The sequence below is a fragment of the Seriola lalandi genome, unplaced genomic scaffold, assembly GCF_002814215.2.
Source record: "Seriola lalandi dorsalis isolate HSWRI2012SDOR001 ecotype SW California unplaced genomic scaffold, Sedor1 jcf7180002054262, whole genome shotgun sequence".
In the NCBI taxonomy this organism is placed as follows: Eukaryota; Metazoa; Chordata; class Actinopteri; order Carangiformes; family Carangidae; genus Seriola; species Seriola lalandi.
The window spans coordinates 634022-653941 of record NW_019524815.1 but is presented as its reverse complement, the minus strand read 5'-3'; the positions used below and the strand labels follow the sequence as shown (position 1 = coordinate 653941).

At 40.6% G+C, this 19920-nt stretch overlaps 3 protein-coding genes across 3 annotated transcripts; 2 read left to right on the top strand and 1 right to left on the bottom strand.

Moving 5' to 3' along the window:
* Positions 1–587: 587 nt before the first annotated feature.
* On the top strand, positions 588–8537 carry LOC111654166 (protein-serine O-palmitoleoyltransferase porcupine). Its single transcript, XM_023405061.2, has 15 exons — positions 588–746; positions 1585–1727; positions 1838–2030; positions 2192–2235; positions 2340–2521; positions 2644–2774; positions 2873–2893; positions 3251–3265; positions 3366–3491; positions 3585–3685; positions 3802–3878; positions 3981–4044; positions 4250–4335; positions 6137–6247; positions 6627–8537. Exons 2-15 carry the CDS (start codon positions 1592–1594, stop codon positions 6726–6728), a joined length of 1389 nt encoding a protein of 462 aa, XP_023260829.1. The 5' UTR covers positions 588–746; positions 1585–1591; the 3' UTR covers positions 6729–8537.
* Positions 8538–8641: 104 nt separating this feature from the next.
* Positions 8642–9802, bottom strand: LOC147819179 (uncharacterized). Its single transcript, XM_087173632.1, has 4 exons — positions 9696–9802; positions 9485–9516; positions 9325–9394; positions 8642–9125 (listed from the first exon to the last, which is right to left on the bottom strand). Exons 1-4 carry the CDS (start codon positions 9780–9782, stop codon positions 9012–9014), a joined length of 303 nt encoding a protein of 100 aa, XP_087029758.1. The 5' UTR covers positions 9783–9802; the 3' UTR covers positions 8642–9011.
* A 776-nt stretch (positions 9803–10578) lies between these two features.
* wdr13 (WD repeat domain 13) lies at positions 10579–17226 on the top strand. The gene is made up of 10 exons (XM_023405135.2): positions 10579–10626; positions 11186–11273; positions 11400–11631; positions 12054–12163; positions 12421–12551; positions 12628–12935; positions 14908–15088; positions 15248–15389; positions 15559–15677; positions 16243–17226. The coding sequence occupies exons 2-10, from the start codon at positions 11233–11235 to the stop codon at positions 16425–16427; spliced, it is 1449 nt and encodes a 482-aa protein (XP_023260903.1). The 5' UTR covers positions 10579–10626; positions 11186–11232; the 3' UTR covers positions 16428–17226.
* The last annotated feature ends 2694 nt before the right edge of the window (positions 17227–19920 follow it).

Genomic DNA, 19920 nt, shown 5'->3' with positions numbered 1-19920 from the left:
GCAAAGAGGTCAGTGTCCATGAATTAAATTAGATATCCAAATTACATTAAACAAGTTGAATTGTACTGCACTTGTTGTCAGTCATTATTGCACATGAACTCATATGGTTAAAAATATGTCGGACAGCCACATTGCTAGGAAACAACACTCGCTTTTGGCCCATTGTTAATGTTTTTCTGCAGCTTTGAATTTGATACTGAAGACTGATTGAATTTCAACATCGATGAGACATGAATAAGACTGATTTCTGTCTCTTAAATCTGCATTTGTGGATAAACAATTTTACCAAAAGTAAAATTAGGTCAAGTGCATTTTGATTTTATTACTCTACTGTGCATTCCTCTGTGACCTCTTGTACCACATCTCTGAGCCAGTTGAGAGTTCACTGTCTCCCCTCTGAGTCCATCTGCACACTGTACACATCCTATTGGTGGGACGGCACCGGTAATGGTGGGCGCTGATCCTGATTGGTCTTTTCGGCTGTCATTTAAAGCCAACGAAATCAATGATTGGCCGAAGTCCTCGCATCCAAGCAGCAGATTGGCTGATGCGTCTTCGCGTGGCATCACAGATGACAGGCAAGTGGTGCTGATGCTGTGACAATGGGAGTCATCCAGATAAGCATCATCTGGACCGAGTGCGCTTAAAGCACAGCGGCAGCGCACACGCTTAACTGATCGTAAAGGGACGGGAAAGGCAGCTGGGTAGAGACACGGGGAGGAACCTCCAGCTGCTGCACTGAAAGGGTAAGTTTTCCCCTGGAAAACAAAATGACATGCCCGGGGCGTCCGGTTAGCTGTCTCTGAGTGGGGGCTGGGGATCAGCTCTCAAGTACGTTGGCAGCAAGACCGTTATTACCGCCGGCTAGGTGAAGCAAGGTTAGCAATCTCCAGTAGCTTTCCTCAAGAAATTCAAGATGCTTTGCTTTTTGGCAAGTCTCATACATACTGGACGTACTGTAGTATATATGCAGCGCTTGTAAACCAGCTGTGAGTCAACTCATCTCCTTGGTCGACTGCATTGCGGAGATAGCAAGATAGCATGTGTCTAATATTCTCCACGCTGCCCTGTAAATTAGTGGTCAACACAACAACACAGCGGGTCACAAGGTCCTTTCCAACATTTTCTTCAGCATGTTATTTTGATGCTTCTTCACATCCTGAGATTTCAATGTGTCTGACATAATTTATCATTCCTGCGGATCAAATTTGCATGCAGATTTTAAAAGAAATGAAAATATAAACATGAAAATATAATTATCAAATATGTAAGTGCAAAAAAACCCCCACTAAAGCATAGTTAACAGCATGATCATTTAAACTAGCTATTGCATGCATTTGCACAGATTTGTAGTGAATTGCTTTGCATGCTGGGATTTGAAGTTTGAAGTGATGTGCATCTGTTGACTGAAGTGAGCAGTCCACGCTTGCCTGCAGGCTTGCATATGTGTGCATAAATGGAGTGCACATATACAGTATGTTGTACTTATGCTTTATAGCCATAGATTTTTTTTAATGCTGGCAACACAGAGGCCATTTCTGTTGCTGTAACAATGCAGTGTTTGGCTTCCCTCTGTGTTTTAAGTCCAGTGATGGGAGTGTTCAGCCGACAGAAGTTTTTCCAGGAGCTTGCTCATGGCTGCCTGCTGCCTACGGCTCAGCAGGGCCTGGAGCAGGTATGGCAGCTGCTGGTTATCTGCCTGCTGTGTCGGCTTCTCTGGATGTTAGGTGAGAATCCAGTTGTTTTGTGCCCAGTCAGTGTTATTCTCCCTTCATATGGGCTGCGTCATCATAATCACCTGTGCTATTTTTTTATCTTGTTATCTTGCTTATGTCAGGCCTCCCTTCTTTTGTGAAACACCTGGGCACAGTGGCCGGAGGTTTCTACACTCTCTACCTGTTCTTTGAGCTTCATATGATCTGGGTGGTCCTCCTCAGCCTTCTCTGCTACCTCTTCCTCTTCCTGTGCCGCCACTCCACCATCCGAGGCACCTTCCTCTCCATCACTGTGCTCATCTACCTGCTGTTGGGGTAAGAGAGTGCTCCTCAGATACCTGACAGCTCAGCGGCACGCATCAAGTCTGTGTTTTCTGGAAAGAATGCTTCAAAGCCAGTGTTGCGGTGACTTTTAAAGTTTAATGTGCAGCGAGAACAACATCACATCTGAGACTATTCTTATCTAATTTTATCAGAGAACTGCACATGATGGACACCACCAACTGGCACAAGATGAGAGGTAGGTCAGGCATCTCTCATAGATAAAAGCAACAAATGTGGTTATTCGAGGTTTGCCTTTACATTTAGCATCAATAATGTTTAAGTGCTGCTGCTGTCATCCAGGTTCACAGATGGTGGTTGCCATGAAAGCCATCTCTCTGGCCTTTGATTTGGACAGAGGTGTTGTGACCAGTGTACCCTCACCCATTGAGTTCATGGGCTATATTTACTTTGTGGGCACAGTCATCTTTGGCCCCTGGATCAGCTTCAACAGCTACAAAGAAGCTTTGGAAGGACGTAAGCTGGTAGGTGTAATACAGTGTCTCTTAAGCATGGAAGAAGGTTGGGGGTGAGGATTATTTAAAAGATTTATCCTGACACTGGCTGCTAACTGTGTAAATCTTTGGTTCTTTTCTTTCTTCCTCAGAGCTTTTCGTGGCTTTTCAAAGTGTCTGTTAGCTGGGTGAAGAGCCAGGTGTGCCTTGTTATTTCCAACTGTGTAGCGCCATACCTCTTCCCTTATTTCATACCTGTTTATGGAGACAAGCTACTACGGAGGTGAGTGGAACATAAAGATACTTGTAAACAAATGAAAATGTTTATTTCCGTTCTTCAATTACTTATCACTTATGGATTAATTCCATCTTTGTTTACAGCAAAAAGAGGAGGAAGATCAGGTAATCAACTGTTTCCCTCAGTGTCTCTCAACATTGCAATCATGCTTTCCTCATATTTTGTGCTGTTTATGGCACGTTTATTTTCTTCTTACCATTTGTGCTTCACCTTTTACCGGCACGCATGTATCCACATCATCCCCCACCTCACCCCACCCCACCCCCACCCCTCTGTGCAGTCACATGTGTTCCAGGACACCCGTCTCACCCTCTCATTTACCACAACTGTCTCACCATCTTGAAAACTGTGGTGAGACGTAGATCATCACATGGCAAGTCAATAAAAAAAAAATTGTGTGATTTCAATGTTCCTCTAATATTAACTGCTACAACTTCCCTCTTTATTCTGTTGCTTCTCAGAGGTACACTGGCAAAGTATGTCTTTTAATTTTGTGCAATAATTAGTTCATTAAGTTGAAATTTACTGCATTGTAATATCCGCCTTTTTCTTCCTCTTTTAATGGCATTACATTAGGTGGTTGCTGGCGTATGAGAACACAATGTCTTTCCACTTCAGCAACTATTTTGTTGGTTACTTCAGCGAGACTACTACCACTCTGGCTGGTGCAGGCTTCACTGAGGAGAAAGAAAACTTCAAATGGTCAGAACTTCATGCGCAATATTAACATAAAGTGTGTTTCTCTTTATTCACATTACTAAATGGGCCCCCTCCCTTTTACCTTTTGTTTCGTAGGGATATGACCGTGTCCAAGCCCTTGAATATAGAGTTCCCTCGGTCGATGGTGGAGGTGGTAACATCGTGGAATCTGCCCATGTCTCGCTTTCTGCACACCTGTGAGTTCTAATGCTCGATGGCAGCAGCTGTTTTTGCTTTTCGTTCTCATTATGAATGGAATGATAATGGCTCATTTAAAGAGACACTCATGCAAGCTGATGCTCTCATCTCACAGATGTTTTTAAGAGCGCTCTCAAATTTGGGACATTCTCTGCCGTCATGGTGACATATACAGCCAGCGCCCTGCTGCACGTGAGTACTATTACAAAGCAATCATAGCCCGTACTCTGAAATGTAATGTGTCCGTGTCAACAAGTGGACTGTTTAAATTCTAACTCTACTTGTGTCTGGCAGGGTTTGAGTTTCCATCTGGGCGCAGTGCTAATATCTCTGGGGTTCATCACGTACATTGAGCACGGTAAGAGTCTGCCTAATGTTGTCTCTTTTCACATTAGAACCTCTCCATTTAGAGAAAGTGCTTAGCTTTGTAGTAATGGTTAATTGCATCCACTGTTACACACTGTTTGTGTTCACCGCAGTGCTCGTAATTTATCTCTTATGGTTGAAAAGGAATTTCACCTCGAGCTTATATTTTAATACTTTGGTCTTGTTTTGTGTTTTAGTGTTGCGGAAGAGGCTTGCAGCCATTTTTAATGCCTGTATACTGTCAAAGAAATGTCAGCCAAACTGCACTCACCAGAACAAAAAGGTAAAATGTGCCTTTCTCTTTTTTTTGACAAAGAAGGTCCTTTTTTTACCAGTCATTTATCATTATCAGTGGGCTCTTCAGGTTTACAATAAATGAATGGATTCAGAGGAATAGTTTGACATTTTTGTATAAACAAATACGGTTATTCATTTCCTTGCAGAGAGTTTGATGTGAAGATCAATACCACTCTCCTGTCTGCATGCTAAATACGCCACTGCAGCCAGGAGATGATTAGCTTAGCTTAGCATGAAGACTAAGAGAAGAAAGAAACAGTCTGGCTTTGTCCTGAAGTAACAAAACAAAAACACCCTCCAGCACCTGTTAAACTCATTGATAAACATGTTATATCTTGTTTGTTTAATTCATCCAAATGTTTTAAAACTGGTTATGGACTGGACTATTTCTTGACAGGCTGCAGTGACATTTGGATTTTATTACCTTTAGCTTGAGCAAAGTCAGCTGTTTCCCCTTGCTTCCAGTCTTTATGCTAAGCTAAGCTAACTGTCTCCTGGCTTTAGCTTCATATTTAGATTCATTCATTCCAAAGTTAACTTATACTCACATTAACATACACGTTGAGTTGAGTTGTTTAAATACATGTCCAACTAATGCTTCATGCTGCACAAATAGAAATCTCAGTTCCAACCACAGGACTGTGGTGTTTTTACTTGGTTTGTATATATTCTGGATTTCCTCCAACTATTTTATTTGTGCCAACGGCCATTGCACTGGCATTGCTGGCACTTAGTTTCAGAGCAGGAGGTGCTCAAAGGGGGGCTACGTAGTAGATCTTCTGGCCTAGTTAGCATTCAGAAAAAAATCTGCTTTCTATTTTTACCCTCCACTAACAAAAATATGTAAATTAAACCCCATATAAATTTCCCCTCAGATTTAGCCTAATAATAATAATAATAATAATAATAATAATAATAATAATAATGATAATGATACTGATGATAATAATAATAATCCTCAGCAGGCCAAGTGACAAGTATCAAAACAACACAAGAAAAAGTCAAACAATTAAAACTGCATACTTAATAATTTGTTAAGTAGTGTGGAGTTTTTTTGGCATTTTTGCCAAAATCAAGAGTGAAAAGACAGACAGAAAACATGGAGATGACATACAGCAAAGGTCCACAGCCTGAATTCAACCATGGGCATTGCAGTTATGTGACATGTGCCGTTACCATTCAGCAACGAGAGCAGTCAAAGGACCTCATGTTTCAATGCCAGAGAAAAAAATACATCTGCTGCCGTTGAAATACAGCAGGTCCCATGAGCTGCCTTGCACTGTCAATTGATATATTTAAGGAGTTTACTGGCAAGATGCCCTACAAAAATCCTTTGTTTTTATATTGGTTCTGCACATCAAGAGCTGCAGGGAGGAGAAATAATGATTTATGTGAAGAAAAGCAACCTGCACGGACTGGACAACATGGATTCTATTGTTCTCATCACAATTTAGACACTGATCCATTAAAGCCCCTAAAAATTGGGTTTTAAGTATCTCTCTCTAACATTAAAGATTGCTAAACTGCATTGCAAAATGTACAGCAGTCAAAGTCAAAGTTTCGACAAAAGGGTATTATTTATTACCTATTGTTTAACAGTCAAACACTCATCCAGTGTGCTTCATCAAGACTGTGCAAGAAGCTGATTAAGTCAATAGATTTTTGGAACATTTAAAAGAAACCCCCCCCATGGATTGCAAAACAAAAAAAATGTGGGTAAAAGGGTCTATAATACTGATTAAGGAGATTCCTTGTTCTCATGTGATGCTTTGTCTCTCCCTCTGCAGGAGCTATGGGTCTATATGATTAACATAGCATTCAGCGCTTTGGCAATACTCCACCTGACGTATCTGGGCTCTGTGTTCAGCTCCAGTGTGGACTACATGGAGGAGGATGAGGTAAGATGAGACTATACTGATACCCAGAGGGGAAATTCACATGTTGCAGCTGTGGAAACAATAGTCAGAAGAGGTAGGAAACAGATAAAGAACTATTAAGTATAATAAACACAGCAAAATAAAACATAAATGGTATTTAAAAGCTTTATATACATTACAACACTTAGACCTGCATGCATTACTTGTGAAGTGTTAAGGAATCATTCTGGTGGTGTGTAATAGAGACAGAACATTTTTAGAAGAGTATAAGTGACTATATATATTCAGCCTGTGCTCATAAAATCTACAGCACACTGTGTGACATAAACATGTGAACTCTATAGAGAAATGTAACCTTAGCTGCATTATTCATAGTTCACTGTCCTACCGCCCCCTACAGGACGATATCACCCATCATACCATTCAGAAGTGGTCAGAGCTGAGCTGGACAAGCCACTGGGTCACGTTTGGATGCTGGATATTGTACCGCCTCATTCTCTAATAATAAGAGACAAAGAAAGAGTGATGGAAGCAATAATGATGAGATGTAAGGCTGGTTCTCCACTTCTGCACTGTGACTTTATCCCGCATCAGACCGAAGAGAACAGATTTAACCTGTATACAACAATAACCCAACACGAAGTGTTCAGGTTGCGCCGCACGTTGGCTGGGTAATCTATTATTCTAACCTGCTGGGGACTAGTTTTGATATCCATGAAGTGGTAGCCCGCTCCTCCCTCCTTTCCTCCGTATCACATCCTTTATATCTGAGCTGCAGTCGTCGAGCCCTCATGTTGTGACGGCAGTTACAGATGTCTCACTGTGAGTCACAATCAATACCTATCAGCATGGTGGAGATCGGCTGCTCCTTTCTGTGGACACATGATAGAGCCCATTGTCTAGGTTTCACCATCAACTGCAGCAGATGTCCTCCAGATGTGGTTTCCCTTCACCTCAAGTGTTTTACAATCGTATTTTTAGGTTTGGAGGATAAAACTGGTGACATTCTTATAGTCAGCAATGAAAAGACTAAAACCAACAATGCAGTAGTTCGTGTCTCAATACATTCTGACTTCCCCAGCTTGTCTGCCTGTGGCAATCAGCCCCGAGCCTATTCACTATACTAAAAAAAGCCAAATTGTCTCCTAAAACAGCTGGGCTCTGTATTTTTTTTTAGCAAACATTACTAAGGCAGGCGTAAATAGATTATCTGAGAGGAACTATTTTCAATGGCAGATCAATATACATATGTTTGGTGCTCTGGTGGCTATTTATAGCTGCAGAACAGTGAATGAGTAATTGACTCAAAATAACCTGCAATGTTCATTGTAATGAAGGAACATCTCACCCAGTGCAAACCTGCGGCTCATTAATATGTTTAAGACAACAATGCAGTTTAATGACACAGAGGGAAAATACGCTATATCAAGCTCTGGCTACAGAGACAACAGTGTTTTGGTCTTTTCATGGAATTTGTTGGCAATAAAAAAATATATATAATATCACCAGAATTATCCTTTAGCAGAGCTTGTCTCTTGAGCATGTGTAAAACAAAGAGTTTACTTTTGATTGAAAAGAGCACACGTTACGGTAATAAGGCAGCAATTTTATTGTCGCTGGTAATGATTTCCCCCTTTGTGAATTTTAGATGAAGAAAATGAATCAGTACATCTAGAAATTAACTTTTGTGGTGCAGTTTCATAGTAGTGTTTTGTATTTTGTTTATTTTGATGATTCCCTTTAAATTGAACTTTTGCTTTGCTTAGAGAAGGTCTTATTAGTATTTGTGAGCATTTGAAAAACTCGTTCACTCTTTAGTATTGAAAAAAAAAGTTTAGAATCTGGGTATTACACATGTGTCAATGTAGAGCAAAAACATTTAAAGTTCTCTTCAAATTTCATATTACAGATTCAAGATGAAATTACACAGTACACTATATTAAATATTTATCCGCAAGTACAGATTTTTATTACACTGCTTCTTTTAATGATGCATTTATGTAATTGATGATTGCCTGATGAAAGAACATGAGCGTCTGTATCAGATTGTGGTCACTTTCTGTCTATATCTTTCTTAAATCTACAACGTCAAAGGATTTGTTTCTTGACTCAGATGTAGTGTTTTAGAGTAGAGCCTGAATGTTCGTTCATGCCTGAGAGCAAGTGCTCAGTCTCCGCAGACCTAATTCCACTCAATCCAACGAGTATTTTAAATACTAGTCTGATATTTAATTTTAAGCTTTTTTTCCCTGTAAATGTGAAGGCACTGATACACCTGTGATATTTTTATAAAATTTTACATGAAACTGGATTTGCCTTTGTTTAATTCAGTGTGGAAGAAGTACAAATGGGTATGTCTGAGAGGATGTGAAATGTGATGATATCAGGTGTACACAGAACTCAGATACACTTGGATTGCTGTATGAAATAGCTGTTTATTTGATTCATCATTATTTACAAGAAGAATGTTTGGACTGTTAGACAGCCAATCGTTGTATGAGGGTGAGTTAGGGAAGGATTGCAAAGGGGAGACAAACTGTTATTTTGCGCTCAAAGCAATGGTCCGGTTTAACCCGGAGTCTATTTCTGAGCATCCAATAAGGCAGAGCGGACAGTGCCGGGGATGGGGGAAGGAACAACGGTCGAACAACAGATGGTGATGGATGGAGATCGGGTTCACTTTCTGCCTCTGTGAGAGGTGAGCAGATGCTGTATTGGAGGGCCACACAACAGCCCAGTCTGCAGGCTCAGGGGGGAAAAGTGCGGAAGGGGAGGGGAAGTGCACTCAGCCCTGTCTGCCCCGAGGACCCCCATGTTTACGACGGCAGGACCCCAGCAGTGTCTCCAAAGCCATCTTCACAAATGCCTGGAAGTTATTGCTTCTCTCCCTTCGGCTGTCCTGCGAGGGGATGAAACACAGACAGATACCTTCACTGGGGACACAGCAATCACAGCACCTCATTTCAACACCGTGTCCCAAACCACCAAAGTCCTGAATCAACTTGGAAATTGCGTAGTCTGAACACAGATTTGATTCTCTGAGTTAAAAGAACATGCTGTGGAAAAGTCAGGGAATTTCAGTTCATATAAATGCTTACCTCCTTGCTTCTTGTTATCATCTCCTTTCTGATCACCTTTCTTCGGCTGCTCTTTAGGACTCTGAGGTTGCTGTAAAATTAAAGCAAATATAAATAAAGTGAAAAATTTACAGATTGAGAGAAGAAAATCAGGATTTTTTACACTAGATGATTTTCCTACCTTGGTAGTTGACTTCTTGTCCGACTTATTACCTGAAAATAGTGGACACATTCAGTTGTATGTCAAACATTTGGAGGCAAGGTCACTTTTGTTACAGCTTTTGTCAAATAGAATTCCATCCAATTTTTATACTGCAGTAAACATGAAGCTTTTCTGGTATCCAGATAAATAAAATGTTTTGTAGAATAAAATTTTGTTTAACATTACTTACCTTTTGTTCCTGGCATTTTGGCTGCTCTCCAGAGTCGTTGCTGTTTTTTGAGAATGCTGTGCTTAATCTCGTGTTCAACTCGGTCATTTATGGCCCGTGCTTGTGAATGGGTCTGTCACTGGGGCCCCTTCGAGAAAGAGCACCATGAACAAGCAAAGAGCCCCGTCAGCTGAGCAGCATGCCCCACAGCTCTGCAGGTCTTTGCTGAGCCAGGCGAAACCTCAGAGCTGACCTTGTAATACTGCCATTGTGAACCCGCTGGAACTGTGTGTTCACCTATTGTCCATGACAAGAAAGCACTTCCATCATGTTACAGGCGAGGTGACAGTGTATTTTACCCTTTTTCTTTTATGACAGCTGGTTCATGGATCAGATTTTTTCACATTGATTAGCCACATTCAATGAAGGATTTTGTCCTTGGAAACCAAAATGAGAAGATTTTGTTGATACATATGACCATTAGTCTTCAGAATTGTCAGCACTATAAGAGGAGGATAATAGCCAGGATCATTATGTGATACTCAAATTTGCATGCGTTGCAGTTTTCATTGTGTGGACTAGTGAAGTATTGCTTTTTGCCCCTAAAGGATCCCATGGTCCCTTAAGACAACACAGTATGTAAATATAATGAGTGCCACTGTAATTAATGATTGCTTGTGTGTAGGATTTGTGGGAGGATAAATGTAAAGAGAATAAATTCATAATTTAAAATGTCATTTTTATCTTATCAGGCCATGATGTTGCAAATCAGGTTTTTGGTCGTGGCCAGTTGAATATCCTAATCTAATCTTCTGGAGTAAACAATAAATGTAAACGCTGTGAATCATCATGTGAATTCATGTGGCTCCATATCAGTTATAGTGGGCTGGTTACACTGCGTCATGTGACCTGACGGGGAAAAAAAAGCAGCGATGGAGAAAAGCTAAGGAAGGTGAGCCGTTTTCATACATTTTTCTCGGCTTATTTTTGCTGTATTGCCATAACGATGGCCTAATACTCTGTGTAAATTTTCTAACTGATAGACTGTCTATGTGCATCGAAGAAACAACGGAAAATAGATATTTATGCGAGGACATCGGGTATGATGTTGTGGCTAACTTGCTAATGGCTAGCTAACGTTAGTTAGCTTTGCGTCGTTAGCTGTCAAGAAGAAGCCTCGCCAGCTCTTGGTGCTGTGTGCTATCCGCATGTCAAAAATTACCCAGACCAGTCATTCTTTAGCACCATTTGAATTTCATCTCGATTCACCTCTTGTGACACACTCGCATTATAATTCATAGCCCAATAACAAGGTGTATTCCCTGTGGTGCCATTAGATTCTGCATCTCACTTCATTCAACGTTGTGAGGAGAGGGTGGGGTGATGTTTCAGTTTATATGAATGTAACATTCATGTTAGCCAAGCTGTATTCTTATGTGCACATAGTTAAAGCTTGTTAGTTAAAGTTGGTAAAAAAAAAAAAATGAACTGTGTGTTGTGTATTTTGACAGGGATCTGCCCTGGCAGTGGCTTCATCTTTACCCAGAGTGCTTGTGGAATGGCAGCAGTTTGGCAGCAGGTTTTGGCAGTGGACGCAAGGTATGACTGAGTCAGGCTGCAGGTTTTAATAGTTTAAATTGATGAAGAAGCTATTCAGACGTGTAATTGCTTATGGATCAACTTGTGAGTTATTGTGTGTGCTGTGTCATTTCATTCCCTCCCCAGGTACAATGCTTACCGCACGCCTACGTTCCCACAGTTCCGAACTCAGTACATCCGCCGACGCAGCCAGCTGCTCAGAGAGAACGCCAAGTGTGGCTTTGAGCCAGGGCTGCGTAGGCAGTACCTGAAGCTGCGCAGTCAGCTGCTGGCCCTGCGCTACGGGCCCCTGTCTGAGCAGAGCAGCTTCAGGGCCAGCAGTGTGCGCAGCTCCCGAACCACACTGGACCGCATGGAGGTCAGACCCAAAGAAACAGGAAGGGCAGGGAAAGTAGAAGAGAAAGAATAGGAGGGGGTGTCTGTACTGATTTGGAAGAGGAGATATAAAATATCTGAGAGTTGGAGTGCAAATATAGAATACAGCATATGAGAGCCATCTGGATGGCTAGACGTTAGTTTTCATCAGTCACTTGCATAGCCAAACAACACTTTGGTTGCCCATGAATATAAAGCTGAGCAGCTTGGTTGAAATGGCTGGCATTGCCTGTTTATATGGGCAGTGTCGTTAACTTTAAAATTGCATGGTAATTTTCAGTATTTATTAATGGTTATGTTATGATTATTTGTGGTCACAACTTCTGCCATTACTTGCACTCACTCCTATGAGGTTCTGTCTCCCCCTGCGGTCCCCCTCTTCTCTTCTCCTCTCCAATCGGGCAGGACTTTGAGGAGGACCCCCGCGCCCAAGGGGCTCGTGGTCACCGCCGGTCCGTCAGCAGAGGCTCCTACCAGCTACAGGCCCAGATGAACAGAGCCGTCTATGATGAGAGGTACCAGGAAAGGACGCCACACAGAGATCCTCAACATGCATCCAAAATCTTGTCTCATCACCTTGAGCAATGAATTCTCTGTGACTTATTTCTCCTTTGAGCCATTGCATTTTGTTAGATTTACTGGCTGTAATTTTGGTTTGCTTGCATTGAATAATGATCAGATCTCCCATATTGAGGTTTCAGCTGTAGGTGAAGGTTGTGAGGTGTGTTGTATTGATTGTATGCTTACATGGTGGCTTTTATTTCTGGCCGCAGGCCCCGGGCAGTTTGGTGCCCACCTCAGTGGCAGAGGCCAGTCGTGCCATGGCAGGGGACACAACCTTGAGTGAAAATTATGCTTTTGCTGGCATGCACCACATATTTGACCAACATGTAGACTCTGCTGGTAAGTGAATTAAATTTACAATAATCAATTTGTAAACATTTATTTTACTCTCGTCTTCCTCCCTGTGGTCCTTTAGTTCCACGGCTGCAGTTTGCCAATGATGACAAACACCTCCTTGCTTGCTGCTCACTGGATGGCACCCTGTCCATCATGACGCTGTCCCCGCCTCCTGCTAGTGTGAAGGTGACACTCAAAGGTCACGGAGGTCCCGTCACAGATTTTGCTTGGTCTCTGAGCAATGACATCATCGTGTCAACATCGCTGGACGGGACTCTGCGTATCTGGAACACAGAGGATGGTCGTTGCATCAGAGAGGTCAGAGACCCAGAATCCAGCGAGTTGCTCTGCTGCACTTTCCAGCCCATGAATAACAATCTTACTGTGGTGAGTCCCATTCGTGACGTGTTCTCATTCTTATATTCTCTAGTACTGATTCCCCAGTGCCATGAAAAAGTAAAGAGGCTGTGCTCAATCAGTGTGACCTACACTCAGAAATACTTAAAAAAAAAAAGATGAATGAAAACATTTCTATGGACACATTTTGTATTTTGTATTATATGTTTTGTATTTTTAGTTTTTATTTCATAAACAAAGTTCTGTGTTCATCTTACATTTCTTTTTGTGTCCTTGACCCTAAAAATGATAAATGAGGAGGTATTGTTTATGTGTCATACTACAATAAGTTGTACTACTGTATTACTTATCATACTAATAGGTTTGTTTTGTCCTCAAAACACCATCTGCTGCCTGCTCTCATTTCTACTGGTCAACTCAAAGACAAAAGACAGTAGTCTTGTTTCTGGATTAAATGTTAATGACACCAGCGGTGGTGCTTCATTTATTAGTTCATTGCATTTATTTGTCAGTAACTGTACAAAAACATTAATCTCAATGTAAGAAATGTACCGGATGTAACTACTAGCTAGTTTTCATCTTCCATCCCTGGGCAGGTAGACACAAATTACTTCTGTTGATATTGCAGTAAATGAGGTAAAAAGGAATAAAAATATGGTGCCTCACAATCGTTATGCTTAATGTGATGTCAAATCGGCTTTGTTTTGTCCAGCCCACAGGTTATTATCATATATGATAAAGAAAAGCAGCAAATTCCCACATTTAAGAAGCTGAAAACAGATGATGTTTGGCATTTTGCTTGAAAAATAAATGAAAATTTAAAAATTAATCAATCATCAGTCGCAGTTGCTGGTTAATTGTCAACGAGTCACTTAAGCAACTAATTTTTTTGGCCCTAAATATTTGATAGTCTACTTGACAGACTTGAAATAGGTTGCATAGCTGGCTCCATCACAGTGACGAGCCTTATGAGTCTGTTAACAACTAACTGAAATGTGTATGTGGCTGTATTTAGTTTCTGTGAAATGGGAAACAAATGTTAAGGTTAGTGTGAACACCTAATGAGACACAGCACTGGTTATTGTCATGTAGCTGTTACCCACAGTCTAGTATTATGATATATAGTGTTCAGAAACTGTATGATTTGGAAAATATATATATAATTGTGGTCTGTGGTCCTGGTTTACCCTGAAATCCCAAAAGACAGATGGTGACTTTAGCAGCTTTTATTTTCTCCTCAGAGTTTATTACATGCTGTCAGGTTAGTTAATTGTCCCACATTTTACAACATTTAAAACATTGTTTCATTCTTGAGTGTGAAGTATATTGACATAATTTTGCACACAGGCAAAACCTCCCTTTAGTATCCTTTCATCCCATTCTTAATAACCACATACATATTTACACTGTGCAGTTATTGATTAAGATTTTAGAATTAAATGTCAGCGTTTGTAACCAAAACAAAAGCGTTAAATGTCTTGGAAAATTTTGATTTAACTCTGCTTTTGTAGCAGCAAATAGTTTAATTGAAGAACAGAACAAATTGAAGGCAGAGTTGTGAACAGCAGTTAGTGAAACATGAAGGGGGATGGATATTTGTTTTTAACTGACAGCCAGTACGAACAATAAGGAATTTGAGAGCAACTTATTTGTTCTTCTTTAGCACAGACTTCACAATCTGGTTTCTACAGGTTTAACCAACCTCTCAATTGTCTTAACAAACCAAGATAGTTGATTTCTATTGGATTTAACAGTGTCTGATATGTCATATTGGTGTATAACTCATAACACACGTAATATGCAATATATGTTTCCAGCACATGCTACATTAATGCTTTAAATGCTGTGTGTAGAGTGCTAAAGCTCAAACCTTGCCCTGCTCTGGTTTTCACTTGTCTAATTACAACAGCAAAAACATCACAACCAGTGCTTTTCCCAGTCAGTTCCCGAGTGCTTCCCTGTGGAAATAATGATGGTTCTCACTCCCACTTCTGTGTTCCAGGTGGGAAACAGCAAGCACCACCTGCAGGTGGTGAACATCTCCACTGGGAAGAAGGTGAAGGGGGGCTCCAGTAAGCTGACAGGCCGCGTGCTGTCTCTCTCCTTTGATGCTCCGGGCAGGATCCTTTGGGCTGGCGATGACAGGGGGAGCATCTTCTCCTTCCTCTTTGACATGGCCACAGGTATTCTCACAACATCTCCATCTGATAGAGAGCGAAATGTCCACTGACCATGTTACAAATTCAAATCAGTTTTTTGTGTCATGCACTAAATAGTGTCTCTGCCGGTCTCTGCTGTTTCTGTCTAACCCCCCCACCCCATCCCCCTTTCCTCCCCCACAGGGAAGCTGACCAAAGCCAAGCGTCTGGTGGTGAACGAAGGCAGCTCCATCTGCAGCATATCTGCTCGGTCCTGGATTAGTCGAGAGGCCAGAGACCCCTCCCTGCTGGTCAATGCCTGTGTCAATAAGCTGCTGCTTTACAGGTCAGTTTTTAAGGGCAAGTCACTGTTTACTAATGAAAGGCAGTTTTGTCTCCGCTGCGCAGAAATAGAATTTAAAGCCATAACATTTTGAGTGGTGTAACATGTATGGGAAGATGTATTTACATTGCCACATCAAATTTGATCAGTCATGCCACCTTTTCATTGGCAGGGTGGTGGACAATGAGGGCACGCTACAGCTGAAGAGAAGCTTCCCTATCCAGCATGGTTCCCAGCTCGTTCATAGCATCTTCTGCCCCCTTATGTCTTTCAGACAGGGAGCCTGTGTGGGTAAGATGTCTGTCAGTGTTCCTGCTGTGATATTTGAATAGAAAATTAGACCACAGTTCATTACTTGCTGCAGGCAATCCAGAGTGGGGAAAAAAAGAAATGCAAAAAAGTAACATGCTGCTGCTTTTGGATAAAAAAACAAAACAAATTAGCAAACCTTTCAGTGACCATTTACCTGCCTTTTTTGTAGATTGTATCTGTTGCTGGGTAAATTTACCCTCTGGTTCATTTTCCAGAGGGTTGTAAAATGATCAAATATCATAGATGTAATCAAGTGACGTTATCCAGGAAGTTGTTTACATGAAAGCAGGAATATTTGACACTACTCAACCTAAGATTGTCACCTCACTTGACTTTCCTCACATTTTATTAATACCTACGAATCAACAGTTTTTATTTATTCAAGGTTTGACACTGTTTTAATTATCAGGTTTGTGTTTCCAGTTAACAGAAGTTCCTCACTCGTAGAAATACCCTTGAGAATTTTAAGGATGTATTGTAAAATGATTGCTACAAAAGCCACTGATGTTTTGCAACTTGGTTTCTAATATTCTGTCTGATACAGTGACGGGCAGTGAGGATGCCTGTGTCTACTTCTTCGACGTCGAACGCAACACGAAGGCGATAGTGAATAAGCTGCAGGGTCACGGGGGACCGGTGCTAGACGTCAGCTTCAACTGTGACGAGAGTTTACTGGCATCTGCTGATTCCACCGGCATGGTCATCATCTGGAGGCGGGAGCAGAAGTGACTGATCCACCGATGAAATGCTTCCATCCACTTCCATACAAAAGGCCTGCTGCTCCTTAACCGTCCAATAACAAGTCTGTAGATTTTCACTGGAATGTAACAGGCTGCATTAAACGTTTAATGTAATGATACTCAAGTGCAATCAGATAGAACACCATGCTGTGTAGGTGGTAGGGATGTCTTAGATATTCAACGGGTGGAGGGGGGCGGGTTGTGTGTGTGCGCGCATATACATATATATATATATATATGTGTGTGTGTGTGTGTGTGTGTGTGTGTATGTGTGTCAGTACTCCTACAGCTGCAGCTGAGAAATTGCTTTTCAACAAAGAAAGAAAAAGCACTACTCCCATGCATGTGTCATGGCTTACCTCCGACTCGTACAGAAATGACTGAATTCATGTGAAAGGGATGCAACGTAATGTTCCTGAGAAACCAACACTTTATATCACACCGACAGTCCCTCTGGCATAGATCTAGTTCACTATTAATGTAACGGTTATTCAAGCAGTGTAATCAAGTGTAGTAAAACCGCCTTATTTTGCTTTCAGTTCTGCAATTGCCTGTTTGCATTTGAAACCATGTGCATGACACTGAACACAGAATCAATCTTAGGCATATCAAATTGATCATAACAGAAAAGATAAAAGTGTGTTTTTAAGTATGTGTTTGTATACCTGTGTGTGTGTGTGTGTGTGTGTGTGTGTGTGTGTATGCGCGTGTGTGTTTGTGTGTTTTTTCTGTTCATGCTGGTTGCAGATAATTTAACGCACATACAGAATAAACTACTGTAACTGTCAGTTGTCTTTGTTTCCCTCTTCACAAAAATATATTGGAAACAATAGAATTGGAAATACTAATGTCAGAAGAGCTTAATGTACCAGGGTGGGCAAACCTACAGTGTAGGAGAGTGTTAGTCATTGTGTGGGTCTTCAGCATCTACACAGGATTCCCCCTACGTCAGTGACTAAAACATGAAAAATGTAGGTGTTGGGTGTTATCCATAATGGCGTGCTATCAGATAAGGTAATGCTGGGATCTTTGTTATTTTAACATCTTATTTGTTGTCTTTTTATGGTCTCAAAGGCTTAAAGGTTCAATAATATGACTCTTTCAGTGTGCTCTAGCTGAGAAAACGGTTCATTCCTCTGCCTGTCAAGCATAAAAATCACATTGATAATTATTGGTTGTTGCCATCCTTGAAGTGTGGCTCTGTTGATGTGATCCCCAGTGGATGAACCCTACAGACTTTGGTGAGCCCCTGACTTTTCAACCAGCGCTACTATGAGGTTGACCTTTTTTGTTTTGAGTGTGATATCTCAACAGAGACAGAATTACTGTAAAATATGCTACAGTTATTGAAATTCCTATGTTGTAAACCCTAGCTCCCTGACTCTTCATAGAAGGCCATCATCAGGTCTAAATTTTAATTTGTCCAATGCTTAAGACTCCTGCCAGACTATGATGTATGACATTACCATTATCCTCAGCTGTACTTTGTGTTAAGTGCTATTTAGGAAATGTTAGCAACTTAGATGATGAACATCCTAAACATTATACCTGCTAAACATCAGCATTCTAGCATTGTCACTGTGAGCATGTTAGCATGCAGATTAGCATTTAGCTCAAAGCACTGTTCTATAGTCTTGTTCAAAGCTTCATTGTGTCTAAATATTACTTTCACCTTCAAGCTCCCACACATGTACAAATGTCAATATTCAAGGTCTAGACAAGTTATAAAAATGACACACTAGTGTCGCATTGTCAGACTAAAATATCACCGCATTGCAAGACATTAGTCTCACATTGCCATCTCCCACACTGCTTGCACCATCAGGAGACAGAAAGAAAAAGATAATCAACTGAAAATTGTGAAAATAAAGTGAAAAACAGTGTGAGCAGGAATCTTGAGCTTAAAGTTTTGAACATAATACACAATTTATCCACAAATGCAGTGCCTTCAGACTTATTTTCCTCCCAAGGTTGGTGAGGGTATTGTCACGTTTAAATGTGGCTGTGTGGGAGTGAGAGCACAGTGAATGGTTGCTGTCTGGGAAGGTCAGGACAAGGCTTTGTTTGAAACAGGCAGGATAGGTGCTGATAAAAAAAACCAAAAAAACAAAAACACCCAGAAACCAATTCAAGAGAGCAACATTAAACTTCTCCTCTCCTGTGCGAAACTGAGCGCTGTGATAGGACCATGCTACAAGGCCTCTGCGCAGCCCGGCATCTTGAGAACATACAGTGCAGTGGGCGAGCATAAGTTTTCACAAATGAGTAAGACGGCCTTTGTTGTGGTGTATCTTGGAGAGAAGTGGGAAGAAAACTAAAAATAAGCACTTTAGATGAATGTTCAACATCAGTTCTGGGGAGACAGAGGCACAGTCGGATGGAACCTGTTAAACCTGGACTATTTAGAGGATGTTCACACAGCTGATGCTGCTCACTATGGAAACATCTTTTCCATCAGCCTCAGTCAGTGCACAAATAAAGACAATGGAAATTATCTCTCATTCAAATTCAAAATATAGGCTAATTGTTTATCGAGAAAATACACAATCATACAATGGCTGGATTTCAATCAGGTCCTAATTAAGACTGAAAAATGTTTTTTCTTGCCACCCCTTCTACTTTATTTTATAATGTCAGTTGCATAATTATGTGGTATGGTTGGTTGCAGAGATTTTGCTGTACATGTGAAGTCTGAATGATTTGTTTTACCAGAGAAAGAGAGTCAGTACAAGAAGTGCTTTTTTTTTATGTGTTATGTTCCTCATCCTGCAGAGCAGTAAACCCTCCCTTGAGACAATGAAAATGCTTTTCATTATCAGCTGTAATATTTAATATTTAATTACTGTTTTTTAAAGAGTGGAATGTTGATACTTTCAGAATTGTGAATTTTGTAGAATAAAACTTTTTATTTACTTTTAATTATTATTATTATTATTATTATTATTATTATTTTATTTACATGATGTTACAGTCCCCACTTTTAGGTTTTGTGTTGAATTAAATGTTTTTTTCTGGGATATGTCATATGATGTAGTGATTAAAAAAATGCTTTAAGCATCAATATCAAATCCAAGTTTTTAATCTATACCCCTGATATGTTGCTCACTACTACGCATGTCTGTCAGTATATTTATGCTTGAGTCCTCTCCCCGTCTGTTTTTAAAACACATTTCAAAAACCTTGCAATGCATTAATTTTTTTTATGTGTCACTGTTTTAAGTGAGAATAGGTACATTCGAAGAAAGAAGAAATAACACAATCTTTCTGTTACTTATGATGGCTTATGTTAGCTAATGTTAGCTAATGCTCACACACTTCAGATTGATATTGCTGAACAAAATTGTCTGACATTGCTTAGTCATGTTCTTGATTTTATGACTTCTCTGTTTGTGCAACTGTGATACTATATTTTATCATTTACCATTATGCTGTACTTTGTTTAATTGCAGGAAGGTTTGAATATCTTAAACAACTTGCTAAAG